This window comes from Cervus canadensis, chromosome 24 (assembly GCF_019320065.1).
Source record: "Cervus canadensis isolate Bull #8, Minnesota chromosome 24, ASM1932006v1, whole genome shotgun sequence".
In the NCBI taxonomy this organism is placed as follows: Eukaryota; Metazoa; Chordata; class Mammalia; order Artiodactyla; family Cervidae; genus Cervus; species Cervus canadensis.
Window position 1 is genome coordinate 16402267 of NC_057409.1, and position 26207 is coordinate 16428473.

The 26207-nt window shown below is 36.6% G+C and overlaps 1 protein-coding gene across 1 annotated transcript in view; it reads right to left on the minus strand.

The window, feature by feature from the left end:
* The window catches only part of PSMD1 (proteasome 26S subunit, non-ATPase 1), an 86639-nt gene that overhangs the window by 3836 nt on the left and 56596 nt on the right, over positions 1-26207 (minus strand). Inside the window, exons 17-23 of the mRNA XM_043444831.1 lie at positions 24149-24263; positions 21109-21225; positions 13940-14042; positions 7251-7420; positions 5381-5473; positions 3646-3732; positions 2928-3074 (exon numbers count right to left, since the gene is read on the minus strand). Of these exons, the coding sequence (XP_043300766.1) occupies positions 2928-3074; positions 3646-3732; positions 5381-5473; positions 7251-7420; positions 13940-14042; positions 21109-21225; positions 24149-24263 (832 nt within the window). The remainder of the gene's footprint in view (positions 1-2927; positions 3075-3645; positions 3733-5380; positions 5474-7250; positions 7421-13939; positions 14043-21108; positions 21226-24148; positions 24264-26207) is intronic.

The window sequence follows — 26207 nt, forward strand, 5'->3', positions numbered from 1 at the left end:
GACATTTCCTGCTTCCAAAAGCTCCACACTCTGTAAGGTGTCTTTTAAGATGGACAGGAAACAGTAGGAATGCAACACATTTTCAAGACTAAATGCAATGTCTAAGGAAGGACCTGATGACCCTGCCAGCAGGGTACTAGAGGAGATGAGTCAGGGGGTACTCCTTTCTTCACCACAAACATACAGAGGCAGTCTTTTTTCCAAAACTGAGATATAATTCACAGAACATAAATTAACTCTTTTAAAGTACACAATTCAGTGTTTGTTTTTTTTTAAGTATATTCACAAAGTCATGCAACCACCTCCACTATCTAATTCAAGAGCACATTCTGATGAATGTTCAATCTAAAAGAAATTCTGCATCTATCAGCAGTCATTCTTCATTTTTCCCTACTTCCAGCCCTTGCAACCATTAAAACAACTTCTGTTTCTATGGATTCGTCTGTTTTGGACATCTTGAATAAACAGAATCATACAACATGTGGTCTTTTGTGTCTGGTTTTTGTCACTTAGGATAATGTTTTTAGGTTCAAACATGGTGTAGTATATATCACTATGTCATTTCTTTTGGCTGAATAAAATTCCATTGTGCATATCATTTTTATTTATTCATCTACCACTTGATGGACATCTGAGTTGTTTATACCTTTTGGCTATTATGTGTAAAGCTGATATAAACATCAGTGTACAAGTGTTTGGGTGGACATGGTTTTCATTCTATTGGGCATATACCAAGGAGTGGAATTGCTGGGTCATATGACACACTGGCATTTAATTTTTCAAGGAACTGTCAAATTGGTTTCCATAGAGGCTGCAACAACACTTGACACTCCTACACCAGTGCCATCTGAGGGTTCCAATTTCCCCACATCCTTGCTAACTTTAATCTAAAATTTACTGTCTTTTTGATTATAGGTATACTAGTAGGTATGATGAAGCATCTCCTTGTGGTTTTGATTTACATTTCCCTTACGATGAATGATGTTGAGATTCTTCATGTGCTTTTGGCCATTTGTAAATCTTCTTTAGCGAAAAGCCTATTCAACTCCTTTGCTCATTAAAAAAAAGTTATGTTTTGTGACTTTTCTAGAAAGTATTTTTGTTGCATGTGACCACTGAAATCTCTCAGTTATCTGACCAGACAGCTAATAATTAGTGAAGGAGTTCCTTAAATACGTGGAAGAATTAGTCTCCCAGTCTTTGCTGAGGGGCTATGTGTACGATTGGGGACCTACCTTCAACAGCCAGCTAGGCACAGACATAGGAAATATATTTTGGCTCATAAGTGAACAACTGTTACAGCTTTGTCTGACTTGAGCAAAGGTTTAACAATCATTTAAGTTCCAGCTGAGGCAAATCAGCCTCTTCATATGGTGTCATGACACTGAGCATATACTTTGTTGTCTCTAGTTCTTCATAACTGTCAAGATCACTGGGTGTCTTATGTTTGCTTCAACTGCTCACTGGCTGTGTACTAATACAGCTGTGCTGGCAAGAGCAGTTTCGAAAGCATGCTGTTAGAATGTATTTTCTAGAAACATGTCACTTAGGTGAGCTGGGTCGCAGATTAAACAGTGACTAATATAATATGTCCACTGGTGAGTGAGTGAAAGTCGCTCAGTTGTGTCCGACTCTTTGCGACCCCACGGACTGTAGCCCACTAGGCTCTCCTTTGTCCATGGGATTTTCCAGGCAAGAATATTGGAGTGGGTTGCCATTCCCTTCTCCACTGGCGGTTCTACCAATTCATTCATTCAGCACTACAGGCCAAGTAGTATTGGGTCCCAGTAATGCAAGGTTAATAGGAGGTGGGAGAAGACCTTCAAACTATTCTATCCTTCCTGGCCTGACTGCCGGCTACCCACAGATGTCTGATGACTTGTCACCATCACCAAGTAATAGCTACTGACTGAGGATTTACCATTTACAGATATTGTTTTAGGCATTTCACACATAACAACCTATTTAATCTTAACAATATTCCTGAGTGGTAGGTAGTATCACCATTCCAATTATTAGATGAGGAAACAAACATGAAGCAATTAAATGAGCTGTCTCAGTCACATAGCTAAGACATGGCAGAGCTGCAATATAAACTCAGTTCCACCCAATTCCAGCTCTTCCATTAAATACAGCTATCTTCCATCCTCTGCCCTTGTCTCCTGATAATCTAGCTGGGTAAGACCCTGACTCACAATTGTGAGTAAGAGTTGTCACCACCAGCAGGGACCACCTTCAAGCTGATGAGAATGGGTTTACTTTTCCAGAAGGATCTAGAACTCTTATCTATGACATTTCAGATTGGTCCAGGATTTGAATGTACTAAGTGTGTCTACTAATGGTTCTCCAGTTTGCAAGATACAAGAACCCAGAAAAGAAAGACATTACCATGCTCAAATTTCTGATCAGCATTTGTTCCTAACATGAAACTTTCTGCCCTAGAATAAATTAAGTGGCATGAAGATCCTTTTCTAATTGTAAAACAGAACACTCATGTGCTTGTGTATTTACTGTATACACTTGTATATTACGTTGTTCAATCACATTCTCGTGAGGTAGGGATGATAATTCTTATTTTCTAGCAGTGAAAACTGATGGAGAGAGGATTAGTTCTTGGCTTAAGGTCACGCAGGCTGAAAGTGGTAGAATCAGGATTTAAACTCAGGATGTCCAGCTCCAGAGTCCATGGTCCTAATCACTATGCTGTGTTAGTAACTCTATGATGTAAACCTTTGGTAGATGAATGGTTACACAAAAGTCAAGAATCCAAATCTGTATGAATGGAAGGGAATGTTTGCTTTTGTTAAGAGATTTATACTAGAGAGCTGTCTCCAACACTTGGGCAATTTATCCTTCTCTATAATGATTCCATTGCCTTATAGATTAATATTCTACTGGTATATAACTAAGGGCCATTAGTAACTTACTGGTTTGAAAGGCTGGTATCTACAGGTCTCCAGCATGCTTAGGACCTTAAGCTGGGCAGGCATAACTCGGGCTGGGTTATCCAATAACTGGAAGTTTGGCTCAGGTTCTTTTTTCTTCTCTTTTTCTTCCTTTTTCTCTGCCTCATCCTACGGGGGGAGAAAATACATATAGTCCCATAAAGGTTCACTTCTGTTCTATAGCACTGTTTAATAAATTTACTGAGCAACTATTAGGTGCAAAAGGTAGTTAGGATTAGATATAATGGAAGTAGAACCAAAATGATACCAGACTCAGAAGAGAGAGATGGTAACTGCTTGGGGGTGAGAGTGATATTTAACTTAACTGAAAAGGGTAAAAAGGTTTTTACATTAGTAGAGATATTTAAATAAATGATGTTGCCTTTGCCTGAAAGGGCTTTTCTTTCTCCTACCATCACCGCACTGTCTGATGAAAATCCTACTCTGCCCTTCAAAACCCATTTTAGTTGTCATTCCTTCCAAGAACTCATTCTTGATTTGTACCCTACTAGTATTCCCATGAATGAGTTTAATTTCTCAAGTCTCCTTCAATTAAAATTTTATGAGTTTCCATACTTGGAACAGGATAATTATTTAAAGGAAGTCAAGAGCAAGGTATTAAGAATGTTCAACTAAGGAAGAATCTGGACCATGACAGAGACAGCTACATCAACCCATATCACCAGAAAGTTATACCCACCACTTCCATTTTCTCCTCTTCCTTTTTTTCCTTTTCTTTTTCCTTCTTTTTAGCCTTAGCAGTTATAGATAACACAGCAGTGGAAACCTAGAGGAGTGAACAGAGTAAACTGTTATAATACTTACACGGGCTTCCCTGGTGCTTCAGAGGGTCAAGAATCTGCCTGTAATGCAGAAGACCCAGGTTCAATCCCTGGGTCAGGAAGATCCCATGGAGAAGGGAATGACAACCCATTCCAGTATTCCTGCCTGGAGAATGCCATGGATAGAAGAGCCTGGCAGGTTACAGTCGACAGGGTCACAACAACTGAGCAATTAACAACTTTTACTTACACACAGATGTACAAGCCCAGTGAGAGTTCCATTCTACAATGCTATTGTTTTCTGGTAGTAAAGAATCGAAAAGAACAAAACAATCTGGGAATATAAGGATAACTTACTGTTACAGTCATCAGGTAAATCTTTAGTTGCTAGAGGCTTGTGTCCAATATCGCTCTAAATTTTTTTTTAATCTGTAGTATACCTTGGATGTTAATTTGCTACAATAAGTTTCTGAGACAGAGATATGGGTGCCACATCCTTTTTTACTTTATAGGGAAAGCATTGGAAAACAAAAATTTTCTCCAAACCTGGTTGTAAAGCTCTCTTGCTGGACTAGATGCCCTACAATGGTAACCCACAGTGGGTAAGTGGTTAACCTGGAATTATCATCCTTGATGGGTCTCACTGAAACCAGAGGTGAAACAGGGACCTTGAAAGGCTAGGTAGTAATTGTGTAAAGCTGCCTTTGTTTTAGACTCAAAGGTGGGGGAGGGGGCACACTCTGAAACACAGCTGATGAATAAGATACATAGCTGATGAACAAGATGCTATTATCAAAGGACACTATCACCCACTACCTGGAAATTTTGTCAATTATGTAATTATCCCTACTTAACCATAACATTTACAGCAAACAATCAACTGGCTAATACAGAATATTCTCTTAAGAGAAAAAGTTATTTTCCTAAACCTGAAGTGTCATAATGGATAATTTTACTGAGAAAACTACAGGGACAAGCACAGCTCTCAATTTTACCACAGTTTAACTTAACACACTTCAATGAGTATCTTTATACTCATTGGGAGGAGTATAAATTGGTTATATCCATTTTGAAAGGAAATTCAGTTAATACTTACAAAAATTAACAATGTGCATTACTTTTGATCAAGCAATTCCATATCTAAGATCCTAACTTACGGATACACTTGTACAAGTGCACAATACCCATGTATAAAAACTCTATCCCAGTCTCATCTGTAACAGTGACAAATCAGAAATAACCTTAAATGTCTATCAGACAAGGAACTGGTAAAACAATATACACACAAAGGGATTGCTCTGCAGCTTTGGAAAAAACGAGATCAACACACATTAAAAGAACCACTAAAATGAAAACAGTAAGATGCAGAAAAGTATGTAGAAGACACGATTTGCGGTATAAAAAGTATTGATGTGTGCAGAAAAAACATTTGGAGGATTCACAAATTGTGACTCCTGAAACATGGGACCTGGATGACCAGGAGGGAAAAGGGCTTTCACTCCATACTCTTGTATAATGCTGTATTTGACCATAAGAAGTATTACTTTAAAAATACCTACTTTAAAACATAACCGTATTTAAAAGAAACCCAAGCAAAACACTAAGCAGCTCCTATATAGCTACAAATGGTGCTCAAAGTAACAAAGAACCAACCTTTTCCTTTTCTTTTTCTTTTGGTACTTCCAGAGGGGCAGGATACGCAAATGTTGATGGTTTACAGTTTGATTTATATTGAACTTTCGGCATCTGAAGAAATAAGAGAATTCCGCCCCTTTATTAAAATAATCAAAATCAAGGTTTAAGGATTCTATACTCTAAATAAGCATACAGATGCAAAGGGATGTCAGAAGTTTCAATTCACATTAAATCACACAGCTATACAATTATGTTACCACACTTCCCTTAGAGGCATCTGTCTTCTTTTCTCTTTCCAATTATTTTTATTAGTTGGAGGCTAATTATAGGCATCTGTCTTCTTTCACTGAGTTAGTTTTGAGGTGCTCTACAGAACTACTATGGTTCCCTATACTTTCTTGAAGCTCTGTGCCTTTGAAGAGGCATCCCTTTCATTTTTCATTTTACCATGCACCCTGCTTCAGGGGGTTAAGTCCCAGTCATGGTGTGAGCATCAGATCAACTGTTACCTTTTTTGCAGTGTCATCTGATTATCTAATCTGCACACTTAACTTCCATGTCCCTTCCTTACACTACAGAGTCTAGCATGAGCCTAATGGAAAAGTTGGCTTTGCATTACTTGGTGACCAGGTTTAAAGTTCTGTAGTCTGAATTTGTCTCTATTTACCCAATTTGCATTGATAGGGAATGGTAATAAGCACCACTTACTAGGACAAGCAACGTTGTCTTTCCCATCCCACTTTCATTGTAAGGAATGGACACAGAGATCACAACACTATGTGCCAGAGGAAGAAGTCCCTAAAGATTACACTGTATGTTTAACCACAATGTTAGAGACTGGGAAACCAAAAGATTCTTGCTCTAAGAGAGCAAACTGCTCAATATACATACGAGTAGTTAGTACTGAAACACTTACAGAACAACTGAGTGGCTGTACAGCTATACTGGGAAGAAAATCAACCAGTGAGACACTCAATCTTTACCCGTCATTTTTTTACCTAAACTTTTTCCACCCTAAAAACTTAAAGAATATTTTAACAACAGTGACGACCAAATGTAAGAGTTATTTAAAGGTCAGAAAGCCTCTGAGAGGATGGAAGACCACCAAAGTGAATCACTGGGCCAAAGCACTGAGAAAGACACAAGTGAAACTACGACCCCCCACTCCCCCTCAAAATAGTGTGATGACAGGGAATGCATCACCTTAAGTCTCTGACTTCTGTGACTAGTTTCATTCTGTCACTGCCCCTGGCTCCTCACCTCCGTGGTCCTGTTTTGTCACTATCAAAGGGACATCCACCTATCTTGTTTTCCCTTTAGTAACAATCCTTTCCTCCAGCAAACACTCTAGCATCACATAACAGTGGAACATATTCCTGTCTCTACCCTTCCTTTCTTAGTAAGATTTAGTTAAGTCTCCCTTGCCTAGACTGTTGCAACAGCATTGTAACAAATTTTCACTGATACCAGAATGATGTTTCTAAACTGCAAATCTCACCATGTCATTTATCTGCATGAAATCCTACAACAGCTCTCACAGACCTTCAATATTAAGTAAAATTCATCAATGATTATAAAGCCTTTTCATGTTTTTATATTTTGCCCCCTCACCATTTCTTAACTGATTTATCCAAGGTTACACTGTTAGTAAAGAGACTTAATTCTCAAAACTTCCACTAACACACTCCTCTCAGTCAGATGACTCAGTCTGAGGGGAAATATTTTATTAATAAAATGCCAACTAATTTTCATGAAAGATGCCAACTAATTTTCATGAAAATCCTCATGAAAGATGCCAACTAATTTTCATGAAAATCCTCATGAGTGGGTGGTGAACAGGATATAGTAAAGATATACTTACTGTAAAACTGAGCTCTTGCAAACATACCTTTAAGTCTTTGTTCAGGCCAATGACACAGGTAGGGGTATAAGCCAATGACAGGAAGTGCGAAAGAGGAAACCAGAACCAGAACTGGGTAAAGACAAGGACGCCAACCACAGAAGGCATATGGGTGTGCCCAGTTCTGGACTGCAAGGAGATCGTGACATTATGTCCACCTGCAGAAAAGGAGAGAAATCACCAACATGAATCTAGCAGAGCAAACTAAAATTTCTAAGTACTCACTAGAAAAGAATTTGGTGATTAATTTGAGAGTATAGTTCATAAAATCTAATATGAAGTCACTGGAATTAGCCAGTGATCTATCAAGGGTCTCCAAAAGGAAATGCTGGACTCAGGGTAATCGAGAACTTCTTCACACACACACACACACACACACACACACACACACACACACACACACACACACACACACACACACACACACACACACACACACACACACACACACACACCACACACACACACACACACACGGCATTTTTAAAAAAAAACTAAGCATTTTTAAAAAAACTAAGCCTGACACACACACACACACACACACACACACACACACACGGCATTTTTAAAAAAACTAAGCCTGAAGGACATCAGAACTTGTATGCTAAATTAAATATTAATCTATATTGTACACTGGCTTTTAATGTACAAAAAGTAAAATTTGAGTACATATCATATTTGTAAACAACAGCATAAGACAAGAGATAGATGCTATTTGCTTATTTTTGTCTTTCTAAAGCTTTAGTATTGCCTGAATGCAGGTAGCACCAAGATTAACTAGGATTGTGATCTTACACAAATCATTTTACCTCTGAAAGTTTTTTTGCCCCACTGGCAAAATGAGAGTTTGAACTTGAACATCTGCACTACAGCACTATCGTAAACGAAAGAAAAATGTTAATATCCAATCCTTGATTTGATTGAAAAAATTTTTGAGGGAGCATAATATATAAAACAAATCAGAGCTAATTCTGTTAAATAAGAGATTTTGGGCTTGAACCTGACTTATTAATCTACCAGTTGCCATGTCTCCTAGACTATCCCGTGAGGGAGTACAGAGAAATACAGTTTGAAAGCTAGTAAAAAAGAACTAAGGTCCAAGTGTCAGTTAGCTACATCTTTACAGGCCCTCATAAGGCTGAGATTCCAGGATGCTCTGGAGGTAGGAACTGGTCAGGTAAACAGATGAGAAGGCAGTACGACTGAAGCAAACTGACAAGTTCACATCATATTTAAAGAGGACACGTCACTCGGGGTGTAGGTCCATGGTCATCAAGTAATTTTGTTTTTAAAAGTACACTTGAATCTGGATTTCTGACAAACATTTGCAGATTTTGCCAGGCAGGCAAAAACATGTGTTTAAGGCAGATACGGCCCACGGACTACTGTGTTGCTGCCTCTGGTCTATAGTAACAGTGTTAGTGTTGAACCCCAGAACTCTGGGATGCGAATTTTGTACTTCATATAATATAGCCTATGAAAACAGGGCTTGTTTGTGCCTAGTCAACATCCTAATCTGAATTCCAATTGTGGATCTCCATTGCTTGATTACACTTCATCTCAGTATCTCACAGATGCCTTCACGTTTTGCTTGGAATTAGGAAGTGAGTACAAACTTTACTAAACCAAAAAGCATTTTAATTATTTGTAAGAATCAGGGTTCTACTGTTCAACCAAATAACCTAGATTTTTTCAGTACTCCTCTATAGATATTTCATTTACGATTTTACCTAGAAAAAGTCAGGTATACTTTAAGTGTATTTTTCCAACAGGAATGAGTTCTGCTTTTACTGTTGACTTATTTTCCTCCCCATTCTGACCCCACATTCACAGAATGCTTACTATGGATTGGGAATTCTGAACAAAATGCTGAAAAAGATTCCAAGCAGCTACAATCTAGTGAAGATGGATAATTTGATAATTAAAATAAGGCATAAAAGTATTATGACAGACATAAAGCTAGGCCCACCTAACCCATGGCAGAGGCTGAAGAAGGTAGAAGGGAAGGAAAGGTTTCCTAGAGAATGCGATATTTGACCTAAGTTTTAAAGCTGAATTTCCTTTTATTTCAATGAAATCTATCTTCTTCAGACTTAGAAACTAAACCTGCCTTTTGTTCTAACAGTGTGAGATTAATATAAAACAAGGGAAAGTTTATTTTATGGATAGTATTTGCACAGTTTTATAAACTTCAACTATAAACTTTCTTAACCTCCAGCTTTTCTCCATGAAGAGACTAAATCATTGAGTTGAGTTCTCATAAACTTCAATTTCACTCATTTCTTTGAAGTTTCCCTCTCCAGATTTTCTCTACTACCATTAACTTCTGAGACAAATCATAGTACTAAAATTTTTTCTAAAGCAAAGTGAAAAAGGGTAAGGAAATAATTTTATGTTCCTAATAGTGAACATGGCAGTATAGAACTTTTAATAACACTAAAAAGAGAAATGAAAAGAAGCACCAAAACTTGATTGGTTCATCACAGATCAAATAGACATAAAAAATGTGGCGGAAGGAGAGAGGGGTTCAAAGAGGAAGGAAGGGAAAACACAGAGAGGACTTCTAGTAGAGATGGCAGAATAAAGCTAAAATAAAGAATTATTCTCTCCCCAATGCCTTAACAAATGACTCTGATTTAGTAAAAACCAGTGAATGAATGAGTAAAGGGTTGAAGTCTAAAATCATAAAATTAAAAAAGCAGCAGCTAACAGGAAATATAAAAGGTTATGGAGTGGTAAAATGTTACTTCTAAATCCTATTTAAAAACCAATTACCAAAAATAGTCCATCTGAAAAGGCTACATACTATATGATCCCAACTGTATAACATTCTGGAAAAGGAAACACTAAAGCTAAGAGATAGCAAAAAAGATTAGTGGCTGCTAGGGGACTGGAGATAGGAGGGAGGGAGAGACGGATGAAAAGGTAGAGCACAGAAGATTTTTAAGGCAGTAAAACTATTCTGTGTAATACTGTAACGGTGGATACATATCATTATGCATCTATCAAAACCCACAGAGTGAACCTGAATGTATACTAGGGACTGACAAAATACAGTCAGTTAAGTGTCAAGTCTTAGTATAGACACCCTGGAAAAAGAAGCAGCATAAAAGAAATGGTGGTAAGCAATGAATTCATTTAAATATGAATCTAAGACTAAACTGAGAACTATTATTTCACAAGAGAATGTATTTGTTATGAGCCATGACAGTGAATCACAAGCTGGAATCAAGATAGCTGGAAGAAATATCAACAGCCTCAGATATGCAGATGATGCCACTGCATCATGGCAGAAAGTGAAGAACTAAAGAGCCTTTTGATGAAGGAAAAAGATGGCTTAAAACTCAATATTCAAAAAAACTAAGATCATGGCATCAGATCCTATCACTTCATGGCATATAGATGTGGAAAATGTCAAAAGAGTGTCAGATTTCATTTTCTTGGGTTCCAAAATCAATGCGGATGGTGACTGCAACCACAAAATTAAAAGACACTTGCTCCTTGGAAGAATAGCTATGACAAACTTAGTGTATTAAAAAGCAGAGACAGCACTTTGTTATCAAAGGTCCATATAGTCAAAGCAATGGTTTTTTCAGTAGTTATGTATGGATGTGAGAGGTGGACCATAAAGAAGGCTGTGAAGAGTGTGAAGTGAAAGTCACTCAGTCGTGTCCAATTCTTTGAAACCAAATGGATTGTAGCCTGCCAGGCTTCTCCGTCCATGGAATCCTCTAGGCAAGAATACTGGAGTGGGTAGGCGTTCCCTTCTCGAGGGGATCTTCCCAATCCAAGGATCAAACCCAGATCTTCCGCATTGCAGGCAGATTCTTTACCGTCTGAGCCACCAGGGAAGCCCAAGAATACTGGAATGGGTAGCCTATCCCTTCTCCAGGGGATCTTCCCGACGCCAGGGTCTCCTGCACTGTAGGTGGATTCTTTTTTTTTTTGTAGGTGGATTCTTTAACAGCCAAGATACCAGGGAAGCCCAAAGAAGGTTGGATGCTGATGAATTGATGCTTTTGAAAATTCTGGAGAGTCCCTTAGACAGCAAGGTGATCAAACCAGCCAATCCTAAAGGAAATCAACCTTGAATATTCAATGTAAGGACTAATGCTGAAGTTGAAACCCCAGTACTTTGGCTACCTGATGCAAAGAGCTGACTCACTGGAGAAGACCCTGATGTTGGGAAAGATGAGGGCAAGAGAAGGGGATGACAGAGGATGGATGGTTGGATGGCATTACTGACTCAATGGATATGAGTTTGAGCAAACTCTGGAAGACAGTGAAGGACAGGGAAGCCTGTTGTGCTGCAGTTCATGGGGTCATAAACAGTTGGACATGACTTAGCGACTGAACAACAACAATGACAATGTTTAAGTATAACATAAAAACCTTGAAAGGTGGCAAAGAGGAATTTAGAAAGATGGTAAGGATAACCCTATATGCAAGACAGAAAAAGAGACACAGATGTATAGAATAGACCTTTGGACTCTGTGGGAGAAGGCGAAGGTGGGATGATCTGAGAGAATAGCATTGAAACATATATATTATCAAGTGTGAAACAGATCGCCAGTCCAGGTTGGTTGCATGAGACAAGTGCTCAGGGCTGGTGCAATGGGAAGACCCAGAGGGATGGGATGGGGAGGGAGGTGGGAGGGGGGTTCAGGATGGGGGACACATGTAAATCCAAGGCTGGTTCGTGTCAATGTATGGCAAAAACCACTACAATATTGTAAAGTAATTAGCCTCCAACTAATAAAAATAAATGAAAAAAAAAAGGGGGGGAGCAAATACAAGGGTAATGGTTCATTAGGGTCCTCCTAGAATTTTGCCTACCATAGGGCTCAATGAGTATTTATAAAATCAAATGACATATGTTCCAAAAAAAAAGAGAAAGGTGGCAAAGAATGAGAAGGAAGAAACTATGGCATGTCAATGTCTGTAATGTTTATAACCACAGAAGAAAGAGAATCAATACCATCAAGAACTGAAATGGTTTACTTCATCTGAACTATCCATAGAATATTTTCCTTATTTATATACAGCTGCAATGACCTATTTTTAAATTGAAAAGAGAAAAATATAAACCGTACCTTAAACACTAAAAATTTAAGCAGAAAACTCTCAACTTCTTGGAAAATTAAAACAAAACAAATGCCACTAGAGAAATGGATTAAAAGAGAAGAGTATTTGCCTTAGAAACTTAGACAACTGCACTAACATTACAAAAAAAAAGAGAGAGAAAAAAGCAAATAAGAGTCAAACCAAAACAAAGAATCTACGGGGGCAGACCAATGATGATGGTCGTTTCGGGAAGAGTCCTAAACGATGAAAACGTGGCTAGATCTCTGAGGTCCACGATACAGAAAAAAATAAAAAATAAAAAAGAATCTAGGGGGCAGAAAGACTAACAGTAGCATATAAACAAATACAAAGAGAAACCTAATAAATTTAATCAAGAAAAAGGTAAAACAATCAAATTAGAAAGGAAACAGATTTTTTTAAAAAGCCTTATCTATACAGGAGATTACCGAAAATTATAAAATAAGGACACCGAAAATCTTGATATGACTAAAAAATACTCCAAGTGGAAAATATGAAGAGGTTAACCAAAAAAACCTAAGATATCAAAACATTCAGCTTCTTTTCCTGATCTCATTCACTAGAAATATAAACACATTTCTAGTTGACCAATAAAATAGTGGTAATAAATATGGTTAACAGTTATTAGAAGAAATTAAGATAACTAATAAGTTTGAGAGCTCACCTAATAATAGAATTACTACGAAAACCTTGAGATACTACTTTTTACCTTTCAAATCAGCAAAGATTAATAAAAAAGATTATATTCTTTTTTATTCTTTTATGTTATAATTCATATATTATATATATGACTAGGGTACAGTTAGAGAAAGAATCTCATACTTTAATAATTAAAGAGTTTAATAGTTTAATAATTTAATTTAATAATTATTTGATAATTAAATAATTAATTATGCTCACTCCCTTCTACTCTACTGAGTGAAGCATCACCAATAATAACAAACAGTTAAAGAGTATGCTGCTAAATGAACCCCAAGTCCAAGGCCCTAAAACACACCATTCTATCTTGAAAAGTCAGCCCATTTCTTTTGAAACAAACCATAGCATAGTAATGAGGAATGTGAATTCAGGAGCCAGGACAATGTGCTATGCATACTAGGCAAATATTGCACGTACCTTATTTTAGGATGATTTGGCTGCTAGAATTTGTCTAAAACTTATTTTCCTTAAAAAATTTCCAATGTCAACTTGTTTAAAACTGATACATACTAAGAAAATTAAAGGAAAAAAATCAGCCAACACTCATCAAACACTTTACTAAGGTACTGGGATGGTTTTAATTGCTTTACATGTATTTTTAATCCTCCCAACACTATGAGGTAGACTCTACAAGACAAGAAAACAGACATAAAGAGGGGAAATATAGCTAGGACTGTAAAGGGACTGGGATTCAAACCCTGACAGTCTGCAGCCTTAACTGTACTAAATTATTTCTATGAACTGCAGGTTCCAAATTTTTTCCAGAAATAATTTGTCTCAGACTCAATTTCTACTTTGTCATATATTTAGAACAAATATTTCATTACATTTAGTTTAAAGAGATAAATAAATCTGGAAGATTTAAAAACATTTACCTGCGTCCAGTATGCCCTGGGCCAGAATAGCGCCAAACTTGGCCATGACATCATCATGTTTATCATTGATGACTTTGGAATACAGCTGTCTGAATTGATTCACCTGAAGGAACAAAAAAAAGAATTACAGCCTAATTCTATTCACTTGCTGTGTGATTTTAGAGCAGGGAACAGACTGCTCAAGTGGTAATGAAACCTAAATTCTGATTCACAACAGGCAGATAGGGGGATCTGGACCAGATTTGACGGCAGACCTGTCCCATGGTTGAAACACATATGTCACGACTTTTCTGGTATCAGACACCAGTTCTGTTTTCAATCCTCATTCCACAGTGGGTGAGTCAGACTCGGGGGAATGCTGAATGCGATTTTGTACTGCACCACTGTTAGTCAGTAGGCTGAAACTGTGTGAGTGAACACAGGCTTTCACTGCACTGTGAATTAGGTCTATTCTGCTCACCATCTACCTACAGGGCTCTATGGGACATAGTCCTTCCATTCTACCGTAAAACAAACTACTCTTCACTGAAGCTACATGAGTATGTTTTGGATTTATATTCACACATACAATACAGATTTTCATTATGCACACACATTAACTTTTTGAGGAGTAATAATTACTCTTACCAAAAGAACACACCAAAATGGAACACACATGGTGACACATTTAGGGAGAGATTATGGGTAATTTCTGTTTGCTTCTTTATTATTTTTTGTATTTTCTAAAATTAACATATATTAACTTTTATAATTAGAAAATAGAATTTATAAAATATATTTCTCTTGTTAAAGTGCCTATGATTTTTGGGTGACAATAAGGGAAATATTTTATGTTTCTTCCATATCTTACACTTCTCTTTTCCCACCAAGCACTTTTCAAATGGTAGGTACTCAGAAAGAAGCCTGCTTGTTCAAGAAGCAATGATTATGGAGTTCCCCAAATCTGCCAAAAGCAGAAAATACCGAATTTGAGTTTCCTAACATAATGATTTTATCTACACTACATATTCTTTCAGAATCTCTTCTCCTTTTCAGTTATCTTGGTCTGGGAGGCCACACTGCGCTATAATACAGAGTGATACAGGATCAGACAACACCGGCTTATAAATACCTCTGCTCTAAGAAGCTGTTTGGGTAAGTTCTAGATACTGATCTTTTCTGAGTCTCAGTTTCTTCATCTCTACAGGGATTGTAACACCTACACGGCTGTTGTAAGGATCATATGAGGTAATATATATGTAAAGTAATGTGTAAAAGTCATTGTATAGTTCAATAAGCATGGCTGTCTTACCATACCAGAGAAGAACCCCACCAGTCCTCCATGACTATTACCTCTAACAAAACAATACTTCTTAAAATGGTGCTTTTATTTATAGGCAGCAACAGAATGTGATGGGGAAAACAATGAGCTAACTGTGCCACTACCCAGCTTATGACCATTAACAAGCCACTTCTCTACATCTTACTTTCTCTAACTATAAAACCCTGCATGATGAGATCATCACTAAATTCCCTTCCAGCTTAAAAAATCCTAAGGTTTGATGCTTTTACTCTGGTTCAACAGGTCAAATTCCTTTGATTCTGAACTTATTTTAGACGAACACTTACAATACCTTATATAGGATGGAAATTTTATGTGCTAACAGTTTATGAAATAGTTCATGAACTTATAAAAAGAAACACTGGACAAAGCACTGTATGTACATTATAAGGAAAAATTTAAATATAAAATCACACCCAAAACAAGAAGACAACATCTGAAAGATGGAATTAAAAAAAAAAATCAATACAAATACCTAATGGGTTTATCCAATTAACATTAAGTAGGCTAGTACTTAAAAAGCCAGTTTTTGTTCATCACTTAAAAACTTTCCTCACATTTTATTACTTATGCATCAGTGACTTCATTTTCATTATTATGATTCTTCATAAAGAATTTCATGGCTAAGGATCATGATTTTCTGACTCAACGTCATCAGTATGAATAGGATGGCCCCTACAGAAAACAAATTAGAATTCGTAGAAGAAAGTCATATTAATTTCCCATTTTATATCATGATAATCTCAAAGAAAAGATAATTAAATTTCAGACAATGCTGTGATCCATGCTTTCTGCTGTGCTTGATTAAAGTCTACCTTCTCCAAATTCCTACATTTTAAACATTCATCATGTTTTTAATTCTATACACCTTATGCTGTTGGGGGAAAAAAAACAACCCATGCTTGTATGCCAGAGAGAAAAATAAAGGTAGGGGAAGAAGGGAATAAAATTCTATTGAGTCTTTTCTGTTGTTACTTATCACCTAGGTATTTCTCTTCTCTTGGTCTCTTTTTTTTCCTTCAGTTTTCCAGGATATAGAAATGAAAGTGTACATTAGGGATCAGTTTCAGAGGGGGTTTTTTTGCCCCCTTTTATCTTTCTATAATAATACATTAGTTCTTATGACTTCAACTAGGTCTCTTAATTTCTTCCACAAAATCCTTGAGGCTGAATGAATTTTGGAATTCAGAATTCACAGTTAACATGGTGCATACACCATTAACTATGTAATAACCTCAGTGGAGTATGGGGGTAGTATCCCACAATTAACCAAATTAATATTTCTGAAGCAGCAAAATGACTGAATATTTACTAAATGGGATAAAGGCTATAAATGTGTTCATACAAGGTTAGATTTTACAGGCAAATGAGGACTTAAAAACAAAGAAAATTCTTAGTTTTTAGAATTTTCTGGAATTTGGAATTGCAGATAAAGGGCTCTGGACTTACATAATTTATCTGGACTGGCTCCTATTTCTTTCTTTAGTTCTGATTAATTTCCTATGTTCTCATCTTATCTCCAAATGACTTGCTATAATCTCAAACTTAATGTGACTAAAGTGAAAATTATCTTTCTTCTTTTTCAAGATTTCCTGGCAGTGCTATTATAATTTCCTCCTACCAATGTCCCAAATCATGTTTCTAGCTCCCTCCTCAATTTTATTAGCATTATTTTGTTCACGTTAGTTGCCTGTGTCTTTTCTTTATATTACCACCAACACTTGTAGTGTCCAAATCCCCTCTTACTTAAGGAAATGGTATGTAATATAGATATCTATTTACAAATGTGTTATGCTGTAAAATAAACCTTATAAAAGTTGATGCTGATTTATTTTAGAACTGCAAAAGCTTATCAAACTTGGCTAAATATGATCCTACTTCCAAAAAGGGTACATGTCAGTGGTGGGAGAGGCTTCCTTGTAGCAGGTCTTAGGCTTGATGATATTAGACAAGGATGAGCACTAGATCCTATTCTTATACTTCTATATTTTTATCTGATTCTATGTATGTTACTTGCTATATACATGTTCAAGTAACTGCTAACAGTGGAGTTCATTTAATGAGAAAAACAGAAGATAGATTCTTCATAAAGAGTTTGGTTCTGGAGACAAAATAACTCCAAAGATCTATAAAAGAACATTATTCTAGTTAAATGGTTCTGATTCTCTGGTATAACAGCTTTTTTAATTGGGTCTGTAATCACCCAAAGGGGTATGCAGGTTCTTAGGCCTATGTTTGTGAGAGTAAGAAACCGGCAGAAGAAAAGCAAAGATGTACTGGAGTTAGTTAAACTAAGACCACAATGTGTATGTATAGCTTAGTGTAAAGGCAGCATTCTATAAAAGGATGTGATATAGATCATGATTACATAAAAAAACATTTCCCTTGGAAATTTCCATTGAGAATCTCACAAAATATCTCAGAAACATTTCTTTTGGATTCCTTTGAGGAAAGGGTTATAGTCTTGATTAAATTAACACGTGACCTTTGATTTCAAGGCATTTTCACTTTATTTCATGGACTGGTTGTGACTAGGACCCTGTAGCCTCGAGAACTTCTCTTCAAGCTTGTTTACAGTCGTTTCTTTTCAGCAATAACACATACCACCCCAAAAGAATATCTTTTTGTTTTCTTCTCTTGCCTTGCTGTGAGGCTTGCAGGATCTTAGTTCTCTGACCAGTTTCTCTGCAGTGGAAGCGTGGAGTCCTAACCACTGGACCACCAGGGAATTCCCAGAATATCAATGTTGTCTTCTTAGCAATTATCAGATAAAAGAGAGATGATATAAACTATAGTCTACAAAGCTGTTGATCATACGCTTCAGAGCAGAAAACAATGAAACAGAACCTAAACTTTAAGGATTTATGAACTGAGTAACAATTTCACTCTAAGGGATAATGTTTCCAGAAAGAACATTTGTTGTATAAAGTTTTGCTTTTTTGTCATTGGGGTACACATTCAACTTTCCCCTATGGAATTTATATTAATGGTATAAGCTACCAGGTATAACTACATTTCAACATTCTTAATCAATACCAAAGATTCTGATATAATGTGAAGATGGAAGTGTGTCCTACATATTCACAATCAGCTAAGACTTGGTTCAACAAATGTTTATGAATGATTATAAAATAATAATTATTCAAATTGCTGCATTCTTTTTAACTTTTTCTAAATATGAAAAAGTTTTACTTTTTTATTAGAATAAATAGCTGAAGGCTTTTTGAAACTACACAACCTACTGCAACCTAACCTCACCCCCATTCCAAAGTACTTGGCCATTGTTGGTACACAATTTATGGTTATAAAATCAAATCAATGAAATCCTACAGCAGAAAGAGGAGAGTGAAAAAGTTGGCTTAAAGCTCAACCTTGAGAAAACTAAGATCATGGTGTCTGGTCCCATCACTTCATGGCAAATAGATGGGGAAACAGTGGAAACAATGGCTGGCTTTATTTTTCTGGGCTCCAAAATCACTGCAGATGGTGATTGCAGCCATGAAATTAAAAGATGCTTACTGCCTGGAAAGTTATGACCAACCTAGACAGCATATTAAAAAGCAGAGACATAAAAATAAATAAATAAATAAATAAAAAGCAGAGACATCACTTTGCCAACAAAGGTCTGTCTAGTCCAGGCTATGGTTTTTCCAGTAGTCATCTATGGATGTGAGAATTGGACTACAAAGAAAGCTGAGTGCCTAAGAATTGATGCTTTTGAACTGTGGTGTTGGAGAAGACTCTTGAGAGTCCCTTGGACTGCAAGGAGATCCAACCAGTCCATCCTAAAGGAGATCAGTCCTGGGTGTTCATTGGAAGGACTGATGGTGAAGCTGAAACTCTAATACTTTGTTCACCTGATGTGAAGAGCTAGCTCATTGGAAAAGACCCTGATGCTGGGAAAGATTGATGGCAGGAGGAGAAGGGGACGACAGAAGATGAGATGGTTGGATGGCATCACTGACTCGATGGACATAGGTTTGGGTAGACTCCGGGAGTTGGTGATGGACAGGGACGCCTGGTGTGCTGCAGTTCATGGGGTCGCAAAGAGTCGGACACGACTGAGCTGAACTGACAGCAGAGGGTGGGAAGATGGTAAAACATTTGTCATGTTCATAATACATACAACATGAAAGCAACAGGTCAAAGTGAGTAAGTATCTGTATATTACTGTTAGGGGAGATGCATTCCAAATTTCCTTCTTTAATGACATTACTCAGTTGGATAACTTCTAGCTAACAAAGATCAACAGATGATCAAAAGCAGACATAAAGGATGCAAAAGCTACTCCTATTATAACTGCTGTATTTAAAAATAAAACCGAAAAAGAAATGTGGTCTGTTTGAAAAGATGTTTATATTCTAGAAGATATAATACATTAAGTAATATATTATTAAAACAGGATGTGAAGTTTGATTCTATTTCTGCAATAATCCAATTTTTAGAAGTCTTGTGATTTTGAAAGAGTAGAACTGGATTAAAAAAAAAAAAAACAGTGACAAAAATGATAGCAACTGCTTAGAAACGGAAATTTATTAAACAAAGTTTCACAGAATAATCAATGAATTCTAAAATTATTTTTCTCCTTCACCCTCCCTTGCCCCCCTCCCAGTCTATCTATTTTGCTGAAAATAAATCTTGATGAGCCCAAAGACAGTATGCCAATGGCATTTTCTGTTGTCAATCTCTTTGACTGCTTCTCATACAGAAGCAGAAATACTACAAGCTTGTTAAATGCCCTAAGTTTAAATTAAGAATTAAAAGATCTGAAATTACTGCATAAACTATATACATCTATTACATTATGTCAAACATGGTATTTTTAAGTATATGTAAATAAGACCTACGCATTGTCTGTTTCTCAATAAAATGAGAAGTTCTGGTTGAGGTGCCAAGATACATCAGATCAAAAGTCTGAAATGAGGTCTGAGAGGAGACCCCATGAGATTTTAAAATAGTTGCCTCAAAATATGTTATGGAGTCATCCACACGGTCTATGTGGGGACTAGATGATAGAAGGATATGTGAAAAGGACTTGAATGGGGAAAGCTAGGCTTTAAGTCTTTCCTCCTAACTCCAAGCCTAGAAATGGGCTTCAGAGAGACCAAGTGGTGGGCTTAATGATCAGTGGTCACTGTGCATTGACATCTGACACATGAAGTAAGAGGCATTTGCTATTGACTGAGGCACAAGCAATGCAAGAGGGAGGGAGAAGAAAGGGAAGGAGGGAGAGAGAGGAAGAGGCAAAAAAAAAGTTGCACTGAAAACCTATTACAATCCGACCTGCAGAAAGGGCAAAATATGCAAGAGGTTTCTTGTGGATAAAGAAAGAAAGTCTTCCTGGAGCCACCTGAAACCCCGCCCAAGGCCTCTCCATTGAGGGCAGTGACATTCCCACGGAGAATCTGGATGAGCTCCTTTCTAAACTGAGACTGTATACACTATATAAAGTGACTGCAGAACTTTTTATTGCCTCAGAGGACAGATCAAAAAAGTCATGGACCATTGAGTTTGTATCATGTATTAGAGGAACAGACCATCCCACTGAACAAATTTTAAAAGGACAGCAGAAGGCAGAATTAAAGTTGATTTTTATGATTTTGCCAACCCATGAGTTCTAATTTTTGAAGTATGGCTATGTAGCTGAATTAACAAAGTGACCATAAATGTATAAAAAAATGCATTCAAAGAATATTCTATACTTAAAGCTTTCCCATTCTCCTACTTCTTTACTTCCTATACATTCAGTGTTCACAATATCTGAGGTAAAAATGTACTCAAGAGAAGATAAGCTACTAAAGAAAAGTCTGAACCAGTTCTCTCCTAGAGAATACTTTTGTCTGCTCACCTTTGGACAAGTGATTTCAGTCTGCTGGATCATGATGAGAGCTGAAGCTATGAGAGCTCCTTGCCTCACATAGTTCACAGGGTCATTTGTCATTGGTTCGAGCAAATTAATTGCTTCCTGAAAACATAAAAAAACCTTTTAATAAAGTTCATGTAGCTAAATTTTCAAATTAGTTACTGTCTTTCTAACACAATATTTCCATCTAACATTGTATTCACAAGTTAATTTAAGACTACTTGGATGAAACGGTCAGAAATGAGCATGCTTTAAGTTTCAATATAACTGATGGTAAGTGAAAAGGAAGCTTAGAGAACACAAGTGCTGCTGTCTTTGGGTAAAAGAGGTCAAGAAGAAATTAAGAAAAAATGAGATTAATGTCTGATAAACAATATTATTTTCCAGGTGCAGTGGAAGGTATTTTATATATTTATTACATATTCAGGATGAAGAGGGTATATTCATCCTAAATATATAAAACACCTTCCACTAAAACAACAAGAGCAATAGAAAACAATTTTTATAAACAAAGAAACAGTTAGAAAGGTAAATTGACAAAAATCACCTAAGTGTAGCAAACTCAGGCCAGTCTGACTCTGTAGCCAACTTCTTTCAAATACTAGAGTAAGATAATATCGTAAGATGACTTTACAAAACCTAATTTAAAAAATTAAATAAATCAAATCTAAATTGAAACAAACAAAAAACAAACAGAACTCTGAAAACAAGATTTTACTTGCTAGTAGAATGGCAACACAAACTAAATCAAATAGGATTAGAACTGATCCCATGGTTACACTTTGAAAGACTATATATGGTGGAATTTTCCAAAATGTTTACCAGGATTTTCCCAATATTAAATTCTTCAGAATATCAGTTCTATGAAAACAGGATTCCTTGATTAAATAAGTTTGGGAACTCCAGCATACTATATATTACCCTCTCTTGCATCAAGGGCTCCAGGAATGTATATATCATAACAAAAGGTTTAAGAAAGCTAATTAAACAAACCACTAGTAAACAGACTCACAGATTTAGAGAACGAACTTATGGTTGCCAGGGGAGAAGGGTAGGGGAAGGAATAGTTAGGGAGTTTGAAATTGACATGCACACACTGCATATTTAAAATGAATAACCAACAAGGTCCTACTCCTTAGCATAGGGAACTCTGTTCAATGTTATATGGCAGCCTGGATGGGAGGGGAGTTTGGGGGAGAATGGATACATGTATATTTATGGCTGAGTCCCTTTTCTGTCCACCTGAAATTATCACAACATTGTTAACTGGCTGTACTCCAATATAAAATAAAAAGTAAAAAAAAAAAAAAAAGAGAGAGAGAAAGAAACCACTAGAGCTTTGTATATTTGACCAAGAACTCTTCTGCTCTATTAAACACTGCAGGAGCCTTGTTTAGCACCTCTTACAAGGTCCTTAGGTAAGTATAAACCTGGAGGAGCAGAGGAATGAGTTTATATGATTAGCAAACTTATTTTAATACAGTATATCACTTCTCAAATGTCCTTTGTTTCAAAGCTGGGTAAATGAATTGAATCCTTTTTTGGGGGTGAGGAGTAATGATTTTAGATTTCCTTACATGTCAATTTATTTATTAAAAAAAAAAAATCAAGAGTGATTAACAGGTAAAACAAACATCACATAAGTGCATTCTTTCTCACTTCCCTGTAAAATGTACTGCTGCTGTTTAGAAGAGTAAGTTTTTCAAATATTATTCATATATTGTTAATATTGTTTATGAAGTAGTCATGATAAAAATCTAACAAAATTTCCAACTTATAAGTTAGAAGATACTAACTTGACCTTTAAAGTATGTGATATAACCTCAAAGACATATTTTAGAATAAACAGGGTGTTTCAGGTTTTTCAGAAACAAAATTAAAGTGCCAAACTTCAGACAAATATTCATAAGTAGATCATACAAACTATCTAGAAATAAAGCAGACTTGTTTAGTAAGAGTAATGAAAAATGTTCATTGAATTAACTTGTCAGATGCTGTGTCTCAAAGAACATTTGTTCCTAGATACCATATTAAGTTCAGAATAATCTGGAAAGAAAAAAAATCTAATTTACATTTAACTTATGAGGTCTGACATAAATGTCTACTAAAGACCTGAGGGAGAAAATAGTTTGCAAAACATTCAACTATATTTTTCCTTTATTTATAGAACAGATGTGTCCGGAAAAAAATGAAGGCCAATTTCTATAAACTGTATTTTATACACACAATGACTTTTCTAATAAAATTGACAATACATTCTCATGTAAGAAATTCTCCAAAAAAATGAAAACATTTAAAAAACAAAACTGTGAGGGCAGAGACCATGTCCAACTTGCTCCTCATCATATCCTTAAAATGATCTTCCCTCTATCATTCAATTGACAAATATTTACTGAAACTCTACTATGTGTCAAGTCTGACTTCAGGTCATTGCTGTTGGTCAAGAATACCTGTTATTAAAATACTGTTGCATTTCTTTATGAATCTCATGACAAACTGTTTTTGAATCAGCAATGTGCCTAGCCCAACTCTTTCTGTCACTTTTGAGGGCTTAACAAATACCAGGTTACCTATTACGCTCTTGAGGAAAAAACAGACAAACAGCAGTTAGGTATAAGGTTAAAACACACACATGAAAAATCAAACTGAATTGACCATGGTGGTCTTAAGAAGAACTTTGATTTCCACAATACTAATTATGCAAATTAAACATGTGAAATAACAATGTAAAATGGCCAGAGCAGTTCTTCAAAGAGAAAAATATTTTTCCTTCTTTTTAAAGATTTCAGTGCTTTTCAAAAAATTCAACAGCATTGTTTCTACTGGAGCCACCCATGTAATGGGGTTTGCTCTTAAACCGCTTTCAGCAATCCGGCACAGTGAAGCGGGGGAGCTCGGGGAAGCTGAGCTTGCACGGCAAGCACTGACCACAGCACACGTGTCCTTTCACAGCTGTGACATGAACCTCTCTGCTGGGCAAACAGCCTGGCGCCAGGAAAGAGCGGCCTGCCGGCTGGGGCTTTACCTTGTTTCCTGTACCGGCACAGCAGATGCCCAGGGCCATGGCAGCTCCATAACGAACGTGAGGGTTGTAACTCTCTGACAGCAACGAAACAACGCTGGGGCACTGTTCAGGGGTCCTGATGAGAAACAGAGACGTATTTTAAATCAAGATGGAACAACTTTAATCAATTTCGTGAAAGCTATGGGAAACAACAGAGTTATATTCAACACAGAAGTTGCAGAATTAAAAATCTCCAACAGAATTCTAATATTGATATTAGAAATCTATCGTCAACGTTCAGAGACTGTAAGCAAAGAAAGGAAAGTATCAGGTGATCCCTCAACTGCAGCTCTGCATCCCAGCATCTGTCATTCCTTGTGTGAGACACAAGGAATGGTGGGAAACAGCCATGGGGTGGGAAGACACAAGGGTGGGAAACAGCCATGGGGGAAGGGGGTGGGGGCAAACACTGCTCTGCATCCACTCATAACTCCTGCTTACTCTGGGTCTTGTTTCAGAAGACAAATGTCACTTATAGAGACTCCAACATGATTCCAAATGATTTAAATCTTCCAGTTATTACTCTGATGGAATATTACATTGGTAAATAGGACTCAGTATGAAAAATATTCTGATTTTTGTTATCTTCAGTAATTATTTTTGTGTTGATAAGAAAGAGAAGTTGTTCTTTTCTTATCCTCTTCATACTTGTAACAAATAGAGAAAAGAGGACAACCCTGACAAATGAAGTATCTGATGGCCTCTCTGAAAGACTATCCTGTTAGAGTGGTTACTTCTGAGGGGCAGGCTGATGGGTACAGTAACTGGAAGAGAGTATAAGGGGGATTCTGAAAGGCTGGCGCTGATGTTGAACTAGGTCTGGTTACACAGGCGTGTTCAGTTGTGAAAATTTACCAAGCTGTAGGCTAATTATGTGCATGTTTTTAGATGTATATTATACTTCAATAAAAACTTAAAAAAGAGACTATTCATATATTACATTTCAATAGAAAGTTAAAAAAAGTATCTTGTGAATGAAAACAGTTATTACATACAGACCAACTCAAACCTATAATTCCATGCTGAAACTGTCCTCTTGCCTCAAACTCCAGTGAATAGTAAATTCAAACTTCAAATGAAGTAGAGCCAAATTTATGAAAACTGTCTATAAAGGTGAATTTGGGGGAACAGGCAAGACAAGGGTAGAGGATTAACAGTACAAACTACTATGTACAAATAAGCTATGAAGATACATTCTACAACACAGGGGATATAGCCAATATTTTATGGTAACTATATATGGAACACAGTCTTTTAAAATTGTGAATCACTATGTTGTACATCTAAGACATACAATATTATACATCAACCATACCTCATAAAGATGGGCGGGGGGGAACTCTGCTGTAAGGGAAGGTTGGATTATTTCCCAACTTTATTATTTAAAAAAGATGTAACTCAAAAGTTCACACAAAACGACGTAAAAACCAGTTGGCTATTAAACCCAGGAAACTGATTATACCTAGGGCTCTGACATCCGGATTTCTTCACTGACTTTTCAGGGAGCTGGTGGCACAGAGAGCACTCTGCCCACCTTGCCCCTCAGCTGCAGCAAGGACAGCATAGTCCAGGGAAACGTGACTCACAAAGAGTTTATCTGAAATGTGTCTAAAATCTTATTTTATGACTCTCCCCTTGTTAAAAGTATTATGCTTAAAAAAAGGTATTAACTATTTCATGAGGTTTAGAAAAAATTTGCCTGTGAACAAAAATACTGCCTGGGAGCCTAATCAAAGAGCTTTACTTAGTTTATCACCATAATGACTGAGACAGGCTGTGAGGGCTATAAACTCAAAAGCACATAAAAAAATTCTTGTATGTTTCTCAGTCTAATAATAATTCCAACTCTGACACATTCTTCAGAAAATTTGTTAAGACAAGGAATGACAAACACATTAATAAATTAGCTTAGACATTCAACTTTTTCAAGAGCAAAATAAAATAATGCATGAGTGCTAAGTCGCTTCAGTTGTGTCTGACTCTACGCAACACTATGGACTGTAGCCTGCCAAGTTCCTCT